At 54.3% G+C, this 23,132-nt stretch overlaps 1 protein-coding gene and 1 long non-coding RNA gene across 7 annotated transcripts in view; one reads left to right on the plus strand and one right to left on the minus strand.

The window, feature by feature from the left end:
• GTF2IRD1 (GTF2I repeat domain containing 1) overlaps positions 1–22,865 on the plus strand; it is a 116,613-nt gene extending 93,748 nt beyond the window's left edge. For 3 of the 4 annotated variants that reach the window (XM_021086345.1, XM_021086348.1, XM_021086346.1), the window contains 4 exons: positions 12,110–12,187; positions 14,841–15,033; positions 18,813–18,850; positions 21,030–21,852. In XM_021086345.1, the coding sequence (XP_020942004.1) occupies positions 12,110–12,187; positions 14,841–15,033; positions 18,813–18,850; positions 21,030–21,322 (602 nt within the window). In that variant the 3' untranslated portion in view covers positions 21,323–21,852. Of the gene's footprint in view, positions 1–12,109; positions 12,188–14,840; positions 15,034–18,812; positions 18,851–21,029; positions 21,853–22,621 lie in introns of those variants that run through there. The other variant, XM_021086347.1, reaches the window with a different exon arrangement.
• LOC106509666 lies at positions 559–9,967 on the minus strand. 3 transcript variants are annotated; one of them, XR_002342328.1, is made up of 4 exons: positions 8,990–9,967; positions 3,241–3,394; positions 1,864–2,138; positions 559–1,271 (listed from the first exon to the last, which is right to left on the minus strand). It is a non-coding gene; the product is annotated as an uncharacterized LOC106509666 (long non-coding RNA). The 3 variants fall into 3 exon arrangements; XR_001307384.2 differs by lacking the exon at positions 3,241–3,394; XR_002342327.1 differs by having other exon boundaries at positions 1,864–3,394.

Here is a 23,132-nt window from a genome sequence, read left to right on the forward strand (position 1 = left end):
CGAGGTTCCCAGCGGCTGTTAGACAAGGGGCTCCCCCAGCCCCACAAGGGAGCGGGTAGCGGGGGGCTTCAAACTTCTCTGCAACATTCCAGAAAACCCTGCCCAGATTAGTTCCCCAGCTGGGACCACCCAAGCTGACAGGAACAACCAGCGCCTTTATTTGGGCTGGAATGAGATCAGCCCTCAGGGTCAGCCGGCACCGCGTGCTGAACAGAAGCTCTCGCAGGCTGATAAATGCGTCTTTGAGCCGCAAAAGGGGAGGCCTGGGGGTGGGGTGCTAAGTAGAGCTCAGCGCCTGTGGTTTCCTGGGTGGACTGGATCTTTCCAGCCTCCTGGCAAAAGAGAGCTCGTGGTGGTGGCCAGGGGGAGGGGACATGCGGCCTCTGGAGCCCCCAGGCCGGGGGTGGACAGCACGGCCTGCAGCAGGACCCCTTCAGGAGTGGGAGCTCAGGGCCACTGACTTAGTATGGGAACCGTTGGGAGGCGCCGGCCGGGCTTTTGATGTGAGCGCCGGGGAGCAGACAGTGTGCAAAGGATGGAGACGTGGGTGCTGAGAGGCACATGGCAGAGGCTGTGTTTATTTTTAGAGTCACATCTGCAGCTGTGAGGTGGCCAGGGAAGGCCTGCGAGCAGAGGCCTGAAGGGGGCGGTAGCGAGCCAGGGGGCCTAGGGAAGCGCCTTGGACCTAAAGGTCCGAGCATAAAGGTCCTGAGGCCCCTGGCGGTGGGGGGAGGCTGGGTGGGGTGGCAGACGATGACGTGGTAGGAGATCAGGAGATGAGGTCGAAGTGGGAGAGGAGTTCCCGTCATGGCTCAGTAGTTAACGAATGCGATTGGGACCCATGGGGTTGCGGGTTCGATCCCTGGCCGCCCCCAGTGGGTTAAGGATCTGGTGTTGCGGTGAGCTGTGGTGTAGGTCGCAGGCGTGGCTCGGACCTGGTGTTGCTGTGGCCCCCTAGCCTCCACATGCTGATGCTGCAGGTGTGGCCCTAAAAAAAAAAGACAGAAAGACACACACAAAAAAAAGGAAAAAAGAAATGGGAGCGACGGCCCACGGTCGGGGCTGGATCAGGACACTGACCCTCGTTCCCAGGGAGCTGGGAGCCAGTGCAGGCTTCTGAGCAGGAGAGTCTGGGTGCAGTCTGGGGTCTGACAGGATCCTTCACACAGGGGCGGCAGTGGGGGTGGGATAAGGAGGTGGTCATAGCAGGGCTGGCGAGGCGGTGGTGGCAGCCCCAGTGGTGAGTCCTTGACTCTGCGCGGAGTCTGTGGCTGAAACCAACAGAATGTGCTGCTGTGGGCTGGCAGAGGAGTCGAGTTTGACCTCAAGGATTTGGACTGAGCTTCTGGAAGGTGCTGGGAGGTAACCGAGACAAGGAAGATGTGGGAGAAGCCAGCTCGGGGGCGAGGGCGGGAGGGGGAGTTTCGGGCAGGTCTGGTGTGTTAGGTCTGATGTCCTAGGAGGGGCTCAGGGGAGTGTCCAGGCTCGAGGTATAATTTGAGGAATCACAAGCATATTGCTGGTATTTAAAGCCTTAAGATGGAGTTCCCATTGTGGCTCAGTGGGTTAAGAACCCGATAGAGTGTCCATGAGGATGTGGGTTCAGTTCCTGGCCTTGCTCAGTGGGTTAAGGATCCAGTGTTGCTGTGGCTGTGGTGTAGGCCGGCAGCTGTAGCTCTGATTAGACCCCTAGCCTGGGAACTTCCATAGGCTGTCGGTGCGGCCCTAAAAAGCAAAAAAATAAAAAGATACGAATGGGAGTCCCGTTGTGGCTCAGCAGAAACAAACCGGACTAGCATCCATGAAGATGCAGGTTCAATCCCTGGCCTCGCTCAGTGGGTTAAGGATCCGGTGTTGCCATACCCTGTGGTGTAGGTCGCAGGTGCGGCTTGGATCTGGCGTGGCTGTGGCTGTGGCCGGCAGCTGCAGCTCCTGTTCACCCTCTAGCCGCTGGGTGCCTCAGTCTCCTCGCCTGTAGGATGGAGACACCCCTAGGACCGACCTCATAGCGTTGTCAGAAGGATTACGTCAACGCCTCTGAGAAGAGTGCCTGGCACGTGGGAGCTTCATTTCTCAGGCAGCTGTTTATCGGGCACCTGCGATGTGTCGGGCGTGACTGTGGCTCGGGAGCTCTCGTGCTGAACACATGAAAAGAGAGCAGGCTCAGCCCACAGGGAGCAGGTGTCCTCAGGTCGTTGGCTGCAGAGTTCGTTGCACAGCGTGGGGATCGTAGCCTCAAAACCCACCTCCCCAGCCCGTGGCAGCAGAGCCCTCGCCTGTGGATCCAGCTGCCTCTGTCTGCCCACCTTCCCCAAGCCGGGCACTGATGCCCCACTTATCATATTTGTTTAATGCCTGGCATCCTGGTACCTGCGTACCAGTCATGGCCACAGTTCAGCCCAGGCCTTGGCAGCCTTGGATCAGTGCTGTCCCTGGCGTGTATGTAGCTGGGACCGCGGAGGAGGGACGGGAGAGGAGAGGGATGGAGGCAGTTTCCCTTGGGAGGGTCCTGGGTGTGTCTGGTTCCAGGATTGTCCATCCAGGACAGACCCCCTCAAGAAAGCTTGGCACTTGCTCTGCCCAGCCAGGCTTGCAGGTTTGAGCCTTGGGGCTGCGGGAGACTTTGTGAGAAAGGCCCCTGTGGAGGTGCTGTGCCGCTTTCAGCTGGGAAAGCTACCACTGCGGTCAGAGAGACCTGGGTTTGCGTCTTAGGGCCACCCATTGCAAACCATGTGGCCTTGGTGGCTGTGAACAGGCACCTCGACTCCTCTGAGCCTCAGTTTCCTCATCTGTACAATGGGGATCCTAACACCTGGCTTGTGAGGGTAGAGAGAGAGCATCACCGTGTGAGTCCCCAGGCACCATCTCCGGTGCAGGCGTGTAATCAGCAGATGGAGGATTTGCCTCCCAGTGTCTGGCAACCGGGAGGGCAGCGAAAGGACCTGGTAGCCCCCACGGGGAGGCCCCCAGCCAGACAGCCCTCTACTGGCCTTTGTTCCAGGCTCTCATGTGCAGAGGGTCAGCTGGGGGTCAGACAGCTGGCTCCAGGGAGGAATCTATCATCTGCCCGGGCAGGTTGTGGTCTGCCCACCACCCACATCCCGTCCCAACGAAGGGATGAGGGCACAGATCCCAGCCTGAGGGAACTCGGGACAAGGCTTGCTTTCTTCCCTCCCACTGCCCCTTCCCAGTGGGCCATGCACTGATCAGCTGCATCGTAGTCCTGGGCTCACGACCTACTCTGCCTTCAGTCCCCGCATGTTAAGATCAAGAGATCCGGGGTCCCTGGTGGCGCAGCAGGTTAAGGATCCGGCGTGGTCGCATGGTCACTGCTGTGGCGCAGGTTTGATCCCTGGCTTGGAAACTATCGCATGCTGTGGGCACAGCTAAAAAGCTAAAAAATAAGCGAGTGGTCAATTGATGGATGGCTGTAACTTTTTATTCTGAAATAACTTTTAATTTACAAAGAGTTGCAAAGATCGCTCAGAGTTCCCAAACACTGCCTGACCCACGTAGGATGGTAAGTAACATCTTGCACAGCCCAGGCAAATTTTCAAACCTAAGAAATTGGTTGGTGCCATGTAATTAACTAAATGACAGGCTTTATTTAGATTTCTTCAGTTTTTTCATTAATGTCCTTTTTTTCCTCTCTCTCTCTTCTATCAGCTGGATTCACACATTTGGAAGTTCCTAGGCCAGGGAGCAAATCTGAGCCACAGCTGGGACCTACACCACAGCTGCGGCAATGCCAAATCCTTAACCTGCTGTGCCACAGCAGAAACTCCTACACATTCTTTTTTTTTTTAATATTATCTTTCGTCATGGTCTGTTCTGGGAGATTAGATACAGTTCCCTGTGCTGTACAGTAGGACCTCGTTGCTTATCCATTCTAAATGGAATAGTTTGCATCTACTAACCCCAACTCCCCGTCCACACCACTCCCCCCAACTCTTGGCAACCACAAGTCTGTTCTCTGTGAGTCTGTTTCTGTGTTATAGATGGGTTCATCTGTGCTATATTTTAGATTCCCATAGAAGTGATCTCATGTGGTATTTGTCCTTCTCTTTCTGACTTACTTAATATGAGACTTTCTAGTTGCAGCCATATTGCTTTGAATGACATTTCATTCTTTTTTATGGCTGAGTAGTATTCCATTTTATATATATATATATATATATATACACACATACATACACACACACATATATATACAGACTTCATTCATTCACGTGTTGATAGACATTTAGGTGGTTTCCATGGTTTCCATCTATTCACAAGCTATTGTGAATACTGCTGCTTTGAACATAGGGGTGCATGTATCTTTTTGAACTATAATTTTGTCCGGATATATGCCCAGGAGTGGGATTACTAGATCATATAATAATTCTATTTTTAGTTTTCTGAGGAACCTCTAGACTGTTTTCCATAGTGGCTGTGCCCATTGCGCTTGGCATTCATTTGTTTTTGTTCTCTCATTCATTGTCCTCGTTGGCTCGTTCTCTTGTTCACAAATACTACAGTGAACGCCTGCGAACCACCACCCACCTAAGAGTCAGAACAGTACCCGTAATGCACACCCACCCATGGGCTCTCCCTCATCCTGCCTGTCTCTGTTCCCAAAACAAATATTCTGAATTTTATGTGTGTCATTCTCTTGGTTTTGCCCCCCAAAATTGCAAAACTGCAGGGAATAAAAGAGAAAGAGTAGTATAATGCTGCCTATATATCCTTTCTCTGGACCCATTTATTCTTTTTTTTGGCTGCACCCACAGTGTTTGGAAGTTCCCAGGCCGGGGATTAAATCTGAGCCACAGGGAGTTCCCGTTGTGACTCAGCAGGTTGAGAATCTGCCTAGTATCTATGAGGACACCAGTTCAATCCCTGGTCTCACTCTGGATTAAAGGATCCATCTGATGGGAGTTCCTGTCGTGGCTCAGTGGTTAATGAATCCAACTAGGAACCATGAGGTTTCGGGTTCATTCCCTGGCCTTGCTCAGCGGGTTAAGGATCCGGCGTTGCCGTGACTGTGGCGTAGGCCGGCGGCTACAGCTCCAATTAGACCCCTAGCCTGGGAACCTCCATATGCCTCGGGTGTGGCCCTAGAAAAAGACTTAAAAAAAAAAAAGGCAAAAAAGCCAAGGATCCATCTGATGGATCGTTGATGCAAGCTGCAGTATAGGTCTCAGACGAGGCTCACATCTGGCGTTGCTGTAGCTGTGGCATACATAGGCCGGCAGCTGCAGCTCTGATTTGACCCTGGAAACTTCCGTAGGCCACGAGTGAGGCCCTAAAAAGACAAAAAAAAGAAAAAGAAAAAAAAAAAAAAACCATCGAAGCTGCAGGTGTGACCTATGCCACAGCTGCAGCAACACTGGATCCTTTAGCCCACCCACTGCACCGAACCAGGGATCAAACCCACACCTCCACAGCGACTCGAGCTGCTGTAATCAGATTCTTAATCTACTGCTCCACAGAGGGATCTCCTGGATTTATTCATTCTTAGCCAGGTTCCCTCCCTTCCTGTCTTTCTCACTCACGCACCCTTTCTCTCCGTCTCGTCTCTTTCTCCATTTGAAGTGAGTTGCAGACACCTTGACTCTTCATGCCTAAATATTTCAGCCCACAGCTCCTTCGTTTGCATATCCACAATGCCACTGTCACAGGCAACTTACTCCCTATCATCCTCTACACAGTGTGTTCAAATTCCCCCAAAACATCTTTGACAGCTGTTATCCCCAGGATTTAATCACTGCTCACAGATTGACTTTTTAAAATATGTCTGTTGCATATAATATTTGCCTAAACCAAAATTATTCCATTTCGCTGTTTTGTTAGGGGTTTTTTGGCTGCACCTGCAGGGTGCAGAAGTTCTCTGAGCCACAGCTGTGACAACACCCAAGCCTTAGCCCCCTGCACCACCAGGGAACTCCTTTTCTAAACTTTTGGGTTTTTTTGTCTTTTTAAGGCTGCACCCGTGGCATATGGAGGTTCCCAGGCTAGGCGTGAATTGGAGCTGTAGCCACTGGCCTCCACCACAGCCACAGGCGCATTTGCAATGTATACCACAACTCATGGCAACACCGGATCCTTAACCCAGTGAGCAAAGCCAGGGATCAAACCTGTGTCCTCATGGATGCTAGTCAGATTCGTTTCCGCTGAACCACGATGGGAACTCCTACTTTGTTCAGCTTCCATAACCAAGATACCCTATTGCAGTTAGCTTAGGACTCGCTTCTGTCACTAAACATTGGAGTTCCCCTTGTGGCTCAGCAGAAACGAACCCGACTAGTATCCGTGAGGATGCAGCTTTGATCCCTGGCCTTGCTCAGTGGGTTAAGAATCCAGTGTTGCCGTGAACTGTGGTGTAGAACGCATACAGCCACCCGTGCAGCCCTAAAAAGAAAAAACAAAACAGCAGAATGTTGGACTGTGTGGCCGTAGTTATTTGCTTTTGGGGCCCTGTCATATCCCATTGCGTTGACTACGCCACAGTTAATTCGTCCGTTCTCCTGCTCTGGCGCCCCCAGCTTCCCTCCGTGGTCCTGCCATTCCCCGAGTGCTGTGGGCAAGCTTGAGCCTGTCTTCTTTGGCACACGTACAAAAGTTTCTCTTGGGTGCAAGAGATCACAGGCCTGGGGAGGGCTTCCACCCCACTGCAGCATGGCCAGCCCCTCTCTGAGCCTCAGTTTCTCCATCTCTAAAATGGAGATGATGCAATTCCTGCTGCACCTACATGTGGGTCCTGGAAGGGTTAAGGGGGGAGCCGGGTGTACCCGTTCATCCTGGCGAAAGTTCTACAAGCCACGGGGCCTCAGGGAGGGACTTGTCTCCCCGACCCCCAACCCTGACCGTCTCCCAGCAGCCCCTGATTCTGCCAAGATGGGGTGCCGGGGAATATATCCACCTATGTTCTCTCGTGGACCAGGCCTGCCTGGGGCTTTTATGCCTGGATCGCAGGCAGTTCAAGCCTGGCGAGGGGGGAGGAGAAACAGCAATTCCACTCGTCCCAGGAGACCTGGTCTCTCCCTCCGCGCTGCCTCCCTCACTCCCAGCTGCTTCTGTGCCAGTTTGGATCATGATTAGCAGTATAGATTCATCAGCTTGAGCTCGGAAAGGCCAGGCTGCTCTGCTCGGGGCTCTTGTACTTTGCCCCTGACGAGGGCTGTGGGGCCACCCCAGGCGTCCCCCCGAGCCAATTGGCCTAAAGCTGTGTACAGAGCTGGGGTTAATAAGCTTGGCTGCTTTCTTTCCCCAGGCAGAATTCAGTTACTCCTCAGGCTAACAGACAGCAGATTAGAAACCACGAGATGAGAGCTGCCAACAATAGGTGGGGGGGTGGGCAGGAAACTGGAAAAAGCAGGAAGAGGTGGGAGAAATGCCAGCTCTCAGTGGGGGACAGGTCGCTGCTGCCTGGACAAGTTCAACAGCACTTTCTGGACGGCACTGAGGTCAGGTCGTGAGGATGACCTTCCCCTTCCCCCAGCGGTGTGCTTTATAAAAACGGAGTGCTCGGGCCAGTTCCCGTCGTGGCATCGTGGCGCAGTGGAAACGAATCCAACCAGGAACCATGAGGTTGTGGGTTTGATCCCTGGCCTCGCTCAGTGGATTGGGGATCCGGCATTGCCCTGAGCTGTGGTGTAGGTCGCAGATGTGGCTCGGATCTGGCGTTGCTGTGGCTCTGGTGGAGGCCGGCAGCAACAGCTCCAATTAGACCCCTAGCCTGGGAACCTCCATATGCCCCGGGTGTGGCTCTAAAAAAAAAAAGACAAAAAAAAAAAAAAAAAAAGGGAGTACTCAGAGTTCCCGCATGAAGAATCTGACTGCAACAACTTGGGTTTCTGCAGAGGCGCAGGTTTGGTCCCTGGCCCAGGGCCGTGGGTTAAAAGATCCCGCGTTGCTGCAGGAAGTTCCAGGCCCACGAACTCCCCTCTGCTGCGAATGCGGCCATAACATTTTTTTAAAAAAGAAAGGAGTTCTTGATGTGTTGTCGAAAATATTCTCTCCCGAATGAGTAAAGCAAACCCAGGGATTTAAGAGAATAAACTTCCATTATCTGGAAGAATTTCCCATGTAAGATTTCACTTCCTGAGACTCTGTGAGATAATCGAGACATTGGTCTGGTAATAACATCAATGATAACTTGACTTTGATGGTGTAAGACCTAAATTTTTTTTTTTTTTTTTGTGGCCGCACCCACAGCATGTGGAAGTTCCCATGCCAGGAATCAAACCTTCATGACAACTGCTACCCAAGCCACTGCAGTGACAGTGCCGAATCCTTAACCTGCTGTGCCACAAGGGAACTCCAACCTTAAACTTTTTTATATGTGATATCATTGAATCCCTCTCAACAGGCCAGGATTCCCATTTGAGGGTTCTGGAAACTGAGTCCCAGAGAGGTTGAGTGATTTTCCAAACACCACACAGCATTAGGGTTATAATCAAGATTGACTTGGCATTCCCTTCCTGGCTCAGTGGTTAACGAACCTGACTAGGATCCATGAGGATGCAGGTTTGATCCCTGGCCTCGCTCAGCGGGTTAAGGATCCAGCACTGCTGTGAGCTGTGGTGTAGATCACAAACACGGCTCGGATCCAGCATTGCCGTGGCTGTGGTGTAGGCCGGCAACTGTAGCTCCAGTTTGAGCCCTAGCCTGGGAACCTCTGTATGCTGTAGGTATGGCCCTAAAAAGCAAAAAAAAAAGAAAAGAAAAGATTGCCTTGCATTCTGGCACTCAGGAAGGGCCCTGGCCCTGGCCCTGGGGACACCCTCTCTCCCCACTATATGCAGACGGTCAACCAGGTTCACTGAGGACACACACACTCCATATTGAGCCTTGTGACATCTCCAGATGGAGACCTTTCTGAAACGATTGCAATCCTTGGTGTCCTTACAGCCAGCCTGGGTTCAGAGAAGTTCAGACAGAGCCCCCCCCCCCCGCCCCCCGAGAAGAGGAGCAATAACTCGCCCTTATATAACCACGTCCTCACCTCCTTCTCACGGCAGCTCCATGGTGTGGTCCTTGTTGCTTCTTTCCAAACGAAGAAATTCATTGGTTGCCCAAGGTCATGAGCTAATAGCAGAGCCAAGATTGGAAACCAGGCAGGCAGACTTCAGAGCCTGCGGTCTTACCTCCTGCCAACGGGGCTGCACCTCAGAGCCTGGGAAAGAAAACTGGGTTTAAGGCGGAAGCTCCAAGGGCCTCGGGGACTATGCCTCACCCCCTCCCCACGGTCTCCTGTTCTCTGAGGCTGTTTCCTGATCCTTGTTTTGACCACAAGCAAACCAGACTCCGAGGTGATGGTGGCTGGGGCCCGCCCTGCCCTGGTCTAGACTCGGACGGCCTCTTCCCACCTCCGTCCTTGGGGAGCCCCATGGGAACCACAGGCCTGGCTGCCCCCTCTCCAGACTGTGGGTGTGTGACGGTGGCGGCAGGAGCCTGGCTCTGTCTGGAAGGAGTCCCGTGACCCGCCCGCAGCCTGCCAAGAGGCCCCCTGGGCCGGGCCAGGCAGGCCAGCAGGAAGCAAGGCTTTCCTCCCCCACGTCCGGGGCTCACCGGGACTCGGGGCCAGCTGGGGACAGGGGCCAGCTGGGGACAGTGGCCACGACTCATGTCAGGAGATCCTCTCTGGCCGAGCACCTCTGAGCCTTACCCAAGTGTTCAGATTGATCCCAGGCATGTTGCCCTCCCTCCCTGCATCACGCTGGAGGCCTGGGGCTGGAGCAGGAATACAGGGCGTCTTCACCTGCACTTCAAGTTCACCTCCCAGGAAGCAGGTCACTCCTTTGCCCATGCCTATCGCCAGAGGAGCTGCCTCTAATTTCCTCTGCGGAGGAACAGCGGCTCTCTCCTCCAGCCCCCGGCAGGTTAACCTGGTCTATTTCATTCAAAAACTTGTCCTTTCTGGAGTTCCCATTGTGGTTCAGCGGAAACAAATCTGACTAGGAACCATGAGGTTGCAGGTTCGATCCCTGGCCTCGCTCAGTGGGTTAAGGATGCAGCGTTGCTGTGAGCTGTGGTGTAGGTTGCAGACGGGGGCTTGGATCTGGTGTTGCTGTAGCTGTGGTGTAGGCCGGCAGCTGTAGCTCTGATTCGACCCCTAGCCTGGGAACGTCCCTGTGCTGCGGGTGCGGCCCTAAAAAGATTTTTAAAAAAAGCGAAAACTTGTCCTTTCAGAAAAATGCAACCCCCTTGCTCCAGATTAAGTAAAAATAAAGAGTTGGGGGAGAAGTCAGGGAGCAGCCACAGAGACACAGGCGTGCTCCCTGAGGGCAGACTCCCAGGCCCAGGACCTGAGCTATCACTGGATTCTCCCAGCTCAGTGCCAGGCCTCAGGTGACTTAGCCTTGGGCAGGTGACTTAAGCTCCCTGAACCTTTGTGTCCTTGGCTGTGGTGAGGCCCGGCTATGAGCGTGTCTGGGAAAGCTGCCAGCAGAGCGTCCGGCACAGGCTGGGTGAATCCCAGGTGTGTGTTCCCTGGCCTGTTGTTCTGCCTCGCCTGTGCAGACACCCGGCCACCAGGGCGATTCCCTGGTGACAAGGGGATAGATAGATAGAAAATACCCTCCACCTCCCTGCAGGCTCGAGGTGGCCCTGGCCCCCGGGGCTCTGTCATGGTTGTCTGCAGAGCTGGAGAAGGGGCAGGGTGATTCTTGCCACATCCGGGGTCCTGAAGGCCACCGGCAGGGCTGTTGGGGGGGCACGCGGCAAGAGAGAGGGTCCCGAGAGTGCTGAGTTTGGGGTCTTGGTGTGGCAGAGATGGGGGTGCAGGAGGAGGATGTTATCAGGGATGCTGGACGTTTGCCGTGTCTCGTGGGCTCCTGGGCGGCTGGCTGGTCGAGGCTGAAGAGCTGGTCTAGAGCCCAACGGCAGGAGTGTGGGTTACAGGGGGACTGGGTGGCCCTGGGCAGCCGCTCAAGGAGGAGGGGTGTCAGGTAGTGGGGAGGTGACTGGGCTGGGAGGCTCCTTCCCCAGTGGTGCGTGGGGAGGCCGGGCCCCCGGCTGGGCTGTGATGTGCAGGCCGGGATGGCAGAGAGTCCCAGAGGCACAGAGCCCCGGCCTGGGAGACAGACGCGGTCCCCGAGTTGGCCTCCTAAATGGAACCGGGTTGTGTGAGACCTTCCAGATTAAAACGGGAGTGGTTTTCCTGCCTCAGCCCCCAGGCCCTGGCTCCCTGCCTGCTCCCAGTCTGCTCCCCACGCCCCGCCGCAGAGACCCAGCCAGTGGGATCTCTTCGAGGGCGCCCAGGCAGGGCCCTTCCCGGAACTCCAGCTACCCCGCAACGCGGGGCACAGGCCCGCAGGTGCCCAGACCTTCTCCGTCCCATTCACTCCCCGCTTCTCCTGGCCCAGCCAGGCCCCGTGTCTGGGGCTCCACTGACCCCAGCTGCTCTTCAAGGCCCAGGAGAGGGCCGAGGGGAGCACAGGGTCCAAGCAGGAAGTGTGTGCAGCCCCTACACCCTCAAAATGTGCCTGTCTCCCCGGTCACAGGCCTTGGGTTCTTGGTGGGTGAGGCAGCCAGCGTAGTTCCTGATAACCCAGCTTGATCAGGCTGGCACACGCCACGCTGGACCCGTCCCCGCCCCTCCCCTGACACCACCACCTGCTCTAGCCGCACCCAGCATACCGTGACCTTTCACCCTTCGGTGCCCTCGTTTGGGCCAGTCCTACATCTGGGGTCTTTTCCCACCCACACCCCATCTGTCACTCGCTTCCCAGGAGGTCCCTTGAGCATTCTGCTCTCCCAGGGGCCTCCCCAGACTTGCATAGACGGGGTAGGTGCCCCGGTCCAGGCTGTACTGCTGGGTGGGCGCTATGACCGGGTACCATCCCCGCCAGGCTCTGAGTCCCGGGGAGGAAGCTCACGGTCCCCCTCTCCCCCGGGGTGCTCCGGGCCTGCCGTGGGGCCTGTGCTGGGGAAGCTGTTCAGAGAATGTGGGATGAGTGGATGGATATACAGACAGCTGAGGCCAGAACCACCACAGGGGCGTGGGCGGGCCCTGGAGAGCCTGTTCCCGCAGGTGAGGGTCTGGGCCGCCACGTGGGAGAAGAAGCGTGTCCGCTGGCAGAGGCCACACTGACCCTTGTGCCCCCTTGTCTTCCTCTCGCAGATGAAGATGATGCCAACAGACTCGGGGAGAAGGTGATCCTCCGGGAGCAGGTGAAGGAGCTTTTCAACGAGAAATACGGTCAGTGCGTCTCGGGGGAGGGCAGGGTCGTGGCGGGGGGGTGGGGGGCTGCCTTCCTTGGGGAGAGGAGACCCCTGCCCTCCGCAGCCAGCCTGGCCTCCAGATGCCCCCAGCTGGCCTGCCCGCTCCCTGGGGACATAGTGGCCCTGCCCATGACGGTCGGGAGCTGACCCCTCATTCTCCCATCCAAGAAAGGAGAAAAACCCCCGATCCGCAGTGCACACGGCAAGGACGGCAGTCAGCATTTCTGCTCCTCTAGCGCTGGGCTGTGTGGCAAAGGCCGTGGCCCACAGCCAAGTGCTTGTTCATGCAGACGCTTGTCTGCCCAGCTGTCTCTCAGCCCTGAGATTCCAGGCGGGGGGGAGGTCTGACCCTGCCGTCAGGGGCCTCAGTGTAGGGGGAGGAATTGGCGGTGGAATAATGAGAGGTTCCAGGTCCTGTGCAGAAGGCATCCAGGTGCCAGGGCGGAAGCCAGGATGGTGCAGTTGCTAATACTGTTACCACGGGTTGAGCGTTTTCTAGATGACTGAGAACCAGGCGGTACCAGGTGCTCGCTCTACATGTCCTTTGCGATGAATGTATTAGTATCATCTCCACTTCGTACTGTAGCAGAGAAGACAGTAGGAAAAAGAGAAGAATTGCAGAGGGTGACAGGAAAACAGGCCAATGGAGAAGTGGGGGGAGGAGGCTGCGGCTAAGACGGGAGTCGTCACAGCCCGTCTGGACCAGTGAACAAGAAGGCTCCTTGCAGGAAGGGACTTTTGAGTTTTGTTTTTTTGGTTTGTTTTTGTTTTTCTTTTCGTTTTTGTTCGTTTTGCCTTTTCTAGGGCTGCACCTGCGGCATATGGAGGTTCCCAGGCTGGGGGTCAAATCAGAGCTGTAGCCACCGGCCTACGCCAGAGCCACAGCAACGCGGGATCCGAGCCACATCTGCGACCTACACCACCGCTCACAGCAATGCTGGATCCTTAACCCACTGAGCAAGGCCAGGGACCAAACCCGCAACCTCATGGTTCCTCGTCAGATTCGTTAACCACTGTGCCACGACGGGAACTCCTAGTTTGTTTTGTTTGTTAGGAGCACCCATGGCATGTGGAAGTTCCTGGGCCAGGGACTGACTCTGATCCTTAACCCACTGCACCACAGCAGGAACTCCAGGGACGTTTTCACCAGGACTTGAATGTCAGGAGGGGACAAACATCAGAGAGAAGTTTGCCAGGCGGAGGGAACCGCTCAGGGAGCAGGGCGAAGGCAGGAGGGCCTGGGACCAGGCACGGGAGCTGGTGGGAGGCGGATCCCAATGAGGGAGGAGAGGCGGGCAGGCGGGGGGTTCATTTTGAGACTAACAGGAACTCTGCTCGTGGTTTGCGGTGTCTTTTTCACTTCTTATTTTGGAGTCAGTTTTCAAACATACAAAACCAGAGAGAACAAGGCAGTGACGCACCATGCAACCATCCCCCGCCCCGCTTCTGCACTTACCAGCATTTTGCCAATTTTATTTCATCCATTTCCTCAGGCTCGCTTTGATAGTTTTAGTATTTTAAAACAAACCTAAGGGAGTTCCCGTTGTGGCCCAGCAGATTATGAACCTGACTAGTATCCCTGAGGATGTAGCTTCAATCCCTGGTCTCGCTCAGTGGGTTAAGGATCTGGCGTCGCTGTGAGCTGCGGTGTAGGTCACAGATGTAGCTCAGATCCCCAGTTGCTGCGGCTGTGGCGTAGGTTGGCCGCTGCTGCTCCGATTCGACCCCTAGCCTGGGAACTTCCATATGCCACAGATGCGGCCCCAAAAAAAAAGAATTCGACCACAGCAGAAATTGGCACAATGTTATAAATCAACTATACTTAAAAAAAAAAAAAAAAAATCTGGCTGCAGCAGCTCCAGTCACTGTGGAGGTGCAGGTTTGACCCCCAGCCTGGGAACTTCCATATGACATGGGGTGTGACCATAAGAGGAAAAAAGGAATCTGAGACATCATGTCATTTCATCCATAAATACTTAAGTAAGGACCTTTTTTTGTTTTTTTTAGGGCCGCACCTGCGGCATATGGATGTTCTCAGGCTAGGGGTCTAATCGGAGCTGCAGCTGCCGGGCAGCAACGCCAGATCTGAGCTGCATCTACAACCTTCACCACAGCTCACAGCAATGCCGGATCCTTAACCCACTGAGCAAGGCCAGGGATCGAACCCACAACCTCATGGACACTAGTTGCATTCGTTTCTGCCGCGCCACAACAGGAATTCCCAGGTGTGGTTTTTTTTTTTTTTTTTTTGGCCACACTGGAGGCATGTGAAAGCTCCCAGGCCAGGGATCAAACCTGCATTCTAGCAATGACCTAAGCCACAGCAGTGACAATGCCGGATCCTTAACCCACTGAGCCACCAGGGAACTCCAGGACTTACTTTCCCTGACACAATGTTAGTGGGAGGTCCGGGTGTGCACACTGGGCAGGTGTAAAAGTACCTGTTTCGCTGTCAGTGTTGGGTGTGGGATTTTTAGTTTTGCTAACTGGATGTTTTTTTTAAGGGATGTGTGTGTTGACGTGTGAGCTCTCTGTGGTGTGGTGGCTGCTGCGTGGGGCTGCATCCCCGCCCTTCCCCCAGAGAGCTTGGCTTTGACAGGGTCCCTTGCCCTGACCCCCGTGCCCTCTAGGTGAGGCCCTGGGCCTGAACCGGCCTGTGCTGGTCCCTTACAAACTGATCCGAGACAGCCCCGACGCCGTCGAGGTCACGGGCCTGCCTGATGACATCCCTTTCCGGAACCCCAACACGTATGACATACACCGGCTGGAGAAGATCCTGAGGGCCCGCGAGCATGTCCGCATGGTCATCATCAACCAGCTCCAGTGAGTGTCCCCAGCAGCTGGGGGCGGGGCCGTGGAGGAGGGTGCTGCGGGGATCTGGGGGGGGGAACCCCCAAAGCACGCCCACCCAAGCGTTGGAGAGAGAGAAAAGGAGGGAGGGGGGCCCTTTCACTTGCACAGAATCCAGGAGACAGGCCAGCTGAACACTCTCCTCTTTTTTTTTTTTTTTTTTGCTTTTTAGGGCCGCACCTGTGGCATATGGAGGTTCCCAGGCGAGGGGCAGAATCGGAGCTGCAGCTGCCAGCGTACGCCACAGCCACAGCCACAGCAATGCCAGACCTGAGCCTCGTCTGCGACCTACACCACAGCTCATGGCAACACCAGATCCTTCACCCACTGAGCGAGGTCAGGGATTGAACCCTCGTCCTCCTGGATCCTTAGTTGGGTTTGTTACCGCTGAGCCACAACGGGAACTCCAGCACGCTCCTCTTAAGGATGAGGAAACTGAGGCGTCCCCTGGTGGTTCAGCAAGCAAAGAGTCCGGCATTGTGAGCGCTGTGGCTCTGGTTACTGCTCTGCTCTGGCTTGGGTCCGATCCCTGACCCAGGAACTTTCATATGCCTCAGGCACAGCCAAAAAAAAAAAAAAATGGGGGGAGTTCCCTTCATGGCTCAGTGGTTAACAAACCCGACTAGGAACCACGAGGTTGCAGGTTCGATCCCTGGCCTTGCTCAGCAGGTTAAGGATCCGGTGTGGCCGTGAGCTGTGGTGTAGGTTGCAGACACGGCTGGGATCCACGTTGCTGTGGCTGTGGTGTAGGCCGGCAGCTGTAGCTCAGATTTGACCCCTAGCCTGGGAACCTCTATATGCCGCGGGAGCAGCCCAAGAAATGGCAAAAAGACACACACACACACACACACAAAAAAAAGGAAACATATACCAGAGTGAGGAAAAGGATGGTCTAGGTCACAGTGGGTCAGCTGGGCTCCAGACCCGGGTCCCAGTGCACTCAGGCTGCTGGAGCAGAGCATCACAGGCCGGGGGGCTTAACAGTGGAAACGGATTTCTCGCAGTTGTGGCGGCTGGGAAGTCCAAGGGGCGCCGGCACATTGGGGGTCTGGTGAGGCCGTGTTCCTGGTTCAAGGGTGGCCCACTTCTCGCCGAGTCCTCACATGGCGCAAGGGACCAGGAGGCCCCCTGGGGCCTCTTTCAAAGGGCCCTAGTCCTGTTCATGAGGGCGCCACCCTCCTGGCCTCATCACCTCCCAACAGAAACCCCCACACTGCGGGGAGGAGGTTTCAGTGTTTGAATTTTGCAGGGCCACGAGCTTTCAATTTGCAGCACCAGGTGTCCTGATTCTAACCCCTTTCATCTGAAGCATTCATGGGTATTTGCTTATTTTTTTAAATTTTTTTATTGTTGGCCCCGTCTGAAGCACATGGAAATTCCCAGGCCAGGGATCAAACCTGTGCCACGAGCCTCAGTGACAGTGCTGGATCCTTAACTCTCTGCCATGAGAGAACTATTTTTTTCAATTTTGATTAAATCTGACTTTTTTTGACTATACCACTCATTTTTATCCATTTTACTATATTTAGGGGAAAAAAAGACAGGCGTTCTCGGTGTGGCACAACGAGATGGGCAGTGTCTTGGGAGCGCTGGGATGCAGGTTCGATCCCCAGCCTGACACAGTGGGTTAGGGATCCGGCACTGCTGCAGCTGTGGCTCAGGTTGCAACTATGGCTCAGATCAGATCCCTGGCCCGGGCACTCCATGTCCCATGAAGTGGCCAAAAAATGAAAAAAAAAAACCCAATAATTCATTACCCCCACCACCCAGAGTAACCACAGTCCATATTTTATCATATATCCTTAGAGTGCTTTTTTGTTGTTGTTATTGTTGTTGTTTTTGTCTTTTGTCTTTTTAAGTCCACACCTGCTGCACATGGAGGTTCCCAGACTAGGGTTCTGATCGGAGCTGTAGCCACGGGCCTACACCAGAGCCACAGCAACGTGGGATCTGAGCCGCGTCTTCTGCCTACACCACAGCTCACCACAACGCTGGATCCTTAACCCACTGAGCAAGGCCAGGGATCAAACCCACAACCTCTTGGTTCCTAGTTGGATTCGTTTCCGCCGCACCACAATGGGAATTCCCTAGTGGTTTTGTTTTTTTTTGTTGTTTTTTTTTTTGTAAATACAATAGTTTATTTGATTATTTTTGGATTAAAAATGTACACAGCAAAGTTGGGAAATACAGAAAGGTACGGAAAAAGAAGATACTATTCAGCGTTAACCCTGATGGTACATTTCTTTCTTTTTCCTCTCCACCTCTTTTTTCAGTTTTATCCTCCATCTTTTAAAATGTAAATAAAATGTAAATAATATTTTCACATGTCAAAAAATCATACTATTTCGCAGGGTCCCAAACAAAAAGTAGAGGTTTCCCTCCCTTCGTACCTGCAGCCCACTCCCTGAATTAACTTCTGGAAAATAAGAGAAAATGCCCCCCACACAGGCATGCCTCCAAGAAAAAGAACCTCCAGAGGCACTCTGGCGTTTGCCTTCCGCATTTCCTTTTAATGCCAATTAGATATACATTTTGAAAAGTGAAGCTGAGATCCAACGGTATTTCTCTGCAGACAGTATGTAAAACTTGCTTTTTCCTCTGTCCGCCCCGCGGGCTTTGACCATCATCCCTGCCCGTGATGACTCCCTTTAGTGACGGCCTAGATGGGCCGTGACATCCTCTCCTGATGGACACAGGTTCCATCTCATTTGGGGGGAGGTTCACATAAAAATGCTGCAAGTAAAATAATAAAAAATAAAAGAAGAGTTCCCTCTGTGGTGCAGAAGTTAAGGATCAGTATTGCCCCTGCTGAGGCTTGGGTGGCTGCTGTGGCACGGGTTCAGTCTCTGGCCCGGGAACTACCGCATACCATGGGTGCAGCCAGAAAATAAAGTAAAAGAGCCATTTTAAAAATACTGGAGTTCCCGGGAGTTCACGTCATGGCTCAGTGGAAACGAATCTGACCCGTATGCATGGGGATGCAGGTTCGATCCCTGGTTCGCTCAGTGGGTTAAGGATCTGGCATTGCCGTGAGCTGTGGTGTAGGTCGCAGACGTGTGGCTCGGATCCTGTGTTGCTGTGGTGGAGGCCAGCAGCTAGAGCTTCGATTCGACCCCTAGTTTGCGATCCCCTAGTTTGGGAACCTCCGTATGCCACAGGGTGGGGCCCTAAAAAGCCAAAAGCCAAAAATAAAAGTACTGGAGTTCCCGTTGTGGTGCAACAGGATCAGTGGCATCTCTGCAGCTCCAGGATGCAGGTTCAATCCCCAGCCCAGCACAGTGAGTTAAAGGATCCAGCATTGCTGAAACTCCATATGCTTCGAGGCAGCAAAAAAAGGAAAAGAAAAAATACCCTTCTGTCTCAGACATCCATTTCCATAAATCCAGGCACACACTTCTGTTTTGTTCTGTTTTGCCCACGCCAACAGCATGTAGACATTCCCAGGCCAGGGATCAAACCTCTGCCACAGCAGTGACTCGAGCCACTGCGGCGACTACACTGGATCCTTAACCCTCTGTGCTACATGGAAACCTCCTAGATACACCCTTCTAGGATCCCTGGGTCCTTGGTCGCTTGGTCAGACAGCATCTTCTCAGTCCTGAGGAAAACAGGCCCGGCACTGACAGCAGCAGGTTGGCGATTGTCCGTTTTCATCCGGGTCTTGCCTGGCTGGTGTTCCAGCAGTGGTGGCAGCCTCTCATCTCATGAAGACACCTCATTTTCTCACGGCCACTTCATTCTCTCTTTTTCAGACCTTTTGCAGAAATCTGCAATGACGCCAAGGTGACAGGTAAGTCACAGGCTCAAAAGGTCACCCTTCTGCCTCCCGGGGACCAGAATCTATGGACAGATCTGGCCCAGGTGGTACATAATAGGTGGCTGCCCACTCAGAGGAAAGTGTAGCCACCCCTGCTCAGTACCTTCCGGGGAGCCTGAGACCTCCATCGAGAGGCCCAGAAAGCCTGCAGGTGCCCTTCAGAGGGGGCCCTGCCAGAGGGCTGAGCATGTCAGATCAGCTAGAGACGACGAGGGACGGGCTGGAGCCAGGAGGAGAGGGGACATCCGATAGGACAGTGGAAGCCACCTGGGGTTTGGGAAGGGGGGGACGTGTGACCAGCAGGGATGAGGTAGGCAGGTATGCGGAGACTGGCTGGGCCCCCCCCAATTCTGCCTGCATTTGCAGGACAATACTGGCACCAGACCCTGTTATCTAGAACTTTTCAGAGCACAGGAACCTGGGAGACGCTGGGGTTCTGACTAAGCCACTGTGCTGCAGGACTTGAGGGTGGACCCCTGGGGACTGGAGGGGGGGGTTGCACCTCTGATTAAGAAACGCTGACCTAGGTGTTCCCTTTGTGGTTCAATCCTGGCCCCTCTCAGTGGCTTAAGGATCTGTTGCTGCCATGAGCGGTGGTCTAGGTCGCATATGCGGCTCGGATCCCACGTTGCTGTGGCTGTGGTGTAGGCCGGACAGCTGCAGCTCCAATTCAGCCCCTAACCTGGGAACCTCCATGTGCCGCAGGTGTAGCCCTAAAAAAAAAAAAAAAAAGACCCTTCCGGTAGGCTGTGTCAGGTTGCTCTTCTGTAACCTGTCCTGCTCGCAGTCAAACCCCAGTCCCCACTGATGTAGCACACGGCTGCAGATCGTTGTGATAAGTCTTACGTCTTCACACGAATTTCATTCAGCAGCAATACCACCCCTGCTGAGTCTGCTCTGCGCTGGGCTTGTGCTCAGCTCTTTCATCATCTCCTTTGGGTCTCACATCACACAGTTTTTCTCCTTTTGGCTCAGAGAGGTTAATCAGTTTCCCAAGGTCACACAGCGAGTACGTGGCAGTGGTGGAGTTTGAACTTTGGACTTCCAGCTCTGGACCACTAGTACCTGTGACCTGTCCCAGCATCGTCATATCTGGGTCAGCCCACATGGACAGTAACAGCAGCAACAGCATTCATACCAGCTCTCAGTTTCTTGAGTATGTAACAGGGTGCCAGGCACGCTGTCCCTGTAAATGCATTTTATTCATGACAAAATGAAGGTGCAATGCCGTTAGGTGACTCTTCCCAAAGCCCAAGGCTGTGTGGCTCTAGGTCTGGGGAGTTCTGGCGAGGCCAGGACCCCGCAGGCTGGGTGGTCTGGGAGGGTATAAAGAGACCCTGGGCCTGAGGAGAGCCTGCTGGGGAGGCCTGTCTGGGGGGGTAGCCGTAGTGTTAGCAAAGCAGACAGGCGAGTGAGAGCAGGAAGGGTAGGCAAGTGGGGCTCGGGGCCTGATTAGGAAAGGAGACTGGAGAGACAGGCCTCAGCCACTGGTGGGTCAGGAGCCTTGAATGCAGAGAAGGGGACTTCAAACCCGAGAACAAGGAATTCTCACTGTGGTTCAACGGGTTAAGAACTCATGGGTCCATGAGGATACGGGTTCAGTCTCTGGCTTCGCTCAGTGGGTTAAGGATCTGGCTTTGTGCGAGCTGCAGCATAGATCACAGAGGAGGCTTGGATCTGGTGTTGCCATTGCTGTGGCTGTGGTGTAGGCTGGCAACTGCGGCCCCGATTTGACTCCCAGCCTGGGAACTTCTGTATGCTGCAGGTGCAGCCCTAAAAGGAAAAAAAAAAAAAAAAAAAAAAAACAGGAGTTCCCATTGTAGCTCAGTGGTTGACAAATCTGATGAGGAACCATGAGGTTACAGTTCGATCCCTGGCCTTGCTCAGTGGGTTAAGGATCCTGCATTGCCGTGAGCTGTGGTGTAGGTCGCAGACAAGGCTCTGATCTGGCGTTGCTGTGGCTCTGGCGTAGACCAGCAGCTACAGCTCTGATTCGACCCCTAGCCTGGGAACCTCCATATGCTGCGGGTGCAGCCCTGGAAAAAAGACAAAAAAAAAAAGCAAAAAAACCCCTGAGAACAGGGCTTTTCCCAGGGGGGTTGGGAGGCAGAGACACAGGGGCTCTGACGTCAGCAACCCTTTCTCCCGCCAGCCAAAGACAGCAGCGTTCCCAAGCGCAAGAGAAAGCGGGTCTCTGAAGGGAACTCCGTCTCCTCTTCCTCCTCGTCTTCCTCTTCCTCCTCCTCGAACCCGGAGTCGGTGGCGTCCACCAATCAGATCTCACTCGTGGTAAAGCTGTCCCGCCCTGGACCTGACCGCTCTCTCTGGCCCTCACCCGGCACTGGGGCAGGGTTGTCCATGCGGGGGCGTGGGTCTGGGGTTCGGGGAGACGCTGGCCCTGCGTGGGGTGGGCAGACACGTCTGCCTGCCCCACCCATGAGCTAGTCCCTCCCCTCCCATCAGATGCTCGCAGTGCCCCCCGGGCAAGGGCTGGGGGAGGAAAAGACCTGACCTCCCTGCTCCGAAGATGCCGAGCAGACCACCAGGTTCCCGGGGCAGACAGATGCTAAGCTAATCTCTGCTCACATCACATGCCTGGGCCACAGCCCTGTGCGGTGTGGGTGTTACCCACAGTATGTAGACAAGGAAAATGAGGGTCCGAGGCCAACTGACTCTGCAGTCTCACAGCTGGTGCGTGGAGACCCCACCTCCGAAGCCCCACTGGTTCTGCCACGTGGCTGGTTTTTTCCGTCCCGCTCAAGAGCAAAACCTCATTAGCAGCACATGCCTAATGGTTTTTTTCTGATTTCAAAATAGTAGCTTTCAAATCCAAGTCCAGGAGTTCCCTGGTGGTGTAGCAGGTTGAGGATCCAACACTGTCACTGCTGTGGCTTCAGTCACTGTTGTGGTGCGGGTTCAAGCCCCAGCCCAGCAACTTCCGCTAGCCACAGGTGCAGCCAAAAAGAAAAAAAAAATTCCCGGAGTTCCTGTCGTGGCTCAGTAGAAACAAATCTTGATTAGTAACCATGAGGTTGCAGGTTCAATCCCTGGCCTCGCTCAGTGGTTAAGGATCCAGTGTTGCCATGAGCTGTGGTATAGGTCGCAGACACGACTCAGCTCCCACGTGGCTGTGGCTGTGGTGTAGGCCGGCAGCTGTAGCTCCGCCTCATCCCTAGCCCGGGAACCTCCATATGCCACGCATGCAGCCCTAAAAACCAAAAAATAAAAATAAAAAAATTTTTAAATTCCTGAGTCCAAATGTGGAGGATATTGGAACACAGTTGGAAATGATTTTAGGATGTCTTTATCCTTGAACCCCTTCCTGGAAAACTCCAAAGCTCAGGCTTTGCCTTTGTCCCTGTCTCCATGCTCACAGGGGGTCCCCAGCCCCTCCCACAGTCTAGACAGAACAGCTCTCCTGACAGCTGCTTTAGAGCTTGAGGCCCAGAGGGGCTCAGTTTCTAGAGGTTTCTGAGCCACTCCCCAGTCCCTCCGGCCCCCGAAACTGGTCTGCATGGTTAGCCCTCGGGACACAGGGGGAACCAGTCAGAAGGCTCCAGCCCAGGCCCCATGGCCACTGCGACCTGAGTGACTTTGGACAGGTCCCATCCCCTCTCTGGGCCCTGCGCAGCCTCACAATAGACAGCGTCGGAGGAGCCCTTCAGAAAGCAGCGCTGCGTGTTCTGGAGCGCCCTCCGTGTCACCTGGAGTCCTAACCCGGACGCCCTGTCCCCCTCTCTCTAGCAATGGCCAATGTACATGGTGGACTACGCCGGCCTGAACGTGCAGCTCCCGGGACCTCTGAACTACTAGACCTCAGTGCTGAATCAGGACCTCACTCAGAAAGACTAAAGGAAATGTAATTTATGTACAAAGTGTATATTCGGATATGTATCAATGCCTTTTAGTTTTTCCAATGATTTTTACACTATATTCCTGCCACCAAGGCCTTTTTAAATAAGTAAAAAAAAAAAAAAAAAAACAAACCGAACGCCTTTGTTCTTAACTGTTGTGTGTTCTCTTTCGGACTCTGGCTGCTGCCGCCGTCACTGGAACAAGGTTGGGAGACTCAGCTCAGGTGGCCTGCCCGGGCGCTCCTTCCTTGCCAAAGCAGAGGCGGTGGCCCTGACCGCTGGGCCCTGGGTACAGGCTCCATTCACGTCTCTACTCTGGGGGTCACATGGCCTCAGGATGGGGCAGCGCGGAAGGCAAAGTGCCAGGCCAGCCGCCTGGCCTCAGGGAGCACGTGGTAGGG

The sequence above is a fragment of the Sus scrofa genome, chromosome 3 (genome assembly GCF_000003025.6).
Source record: "Sus scrofa isolate TJ Tabasco breed Duroc chromosome 3, Sscrofa11.1, whole genome shotgun sequence".
NCBI classification, from domain to species: Eukaryota; Metazoa; Chordata; class Mammalia; order Artiodactyla; family Suidae; genus Sus; species Sus scrofa.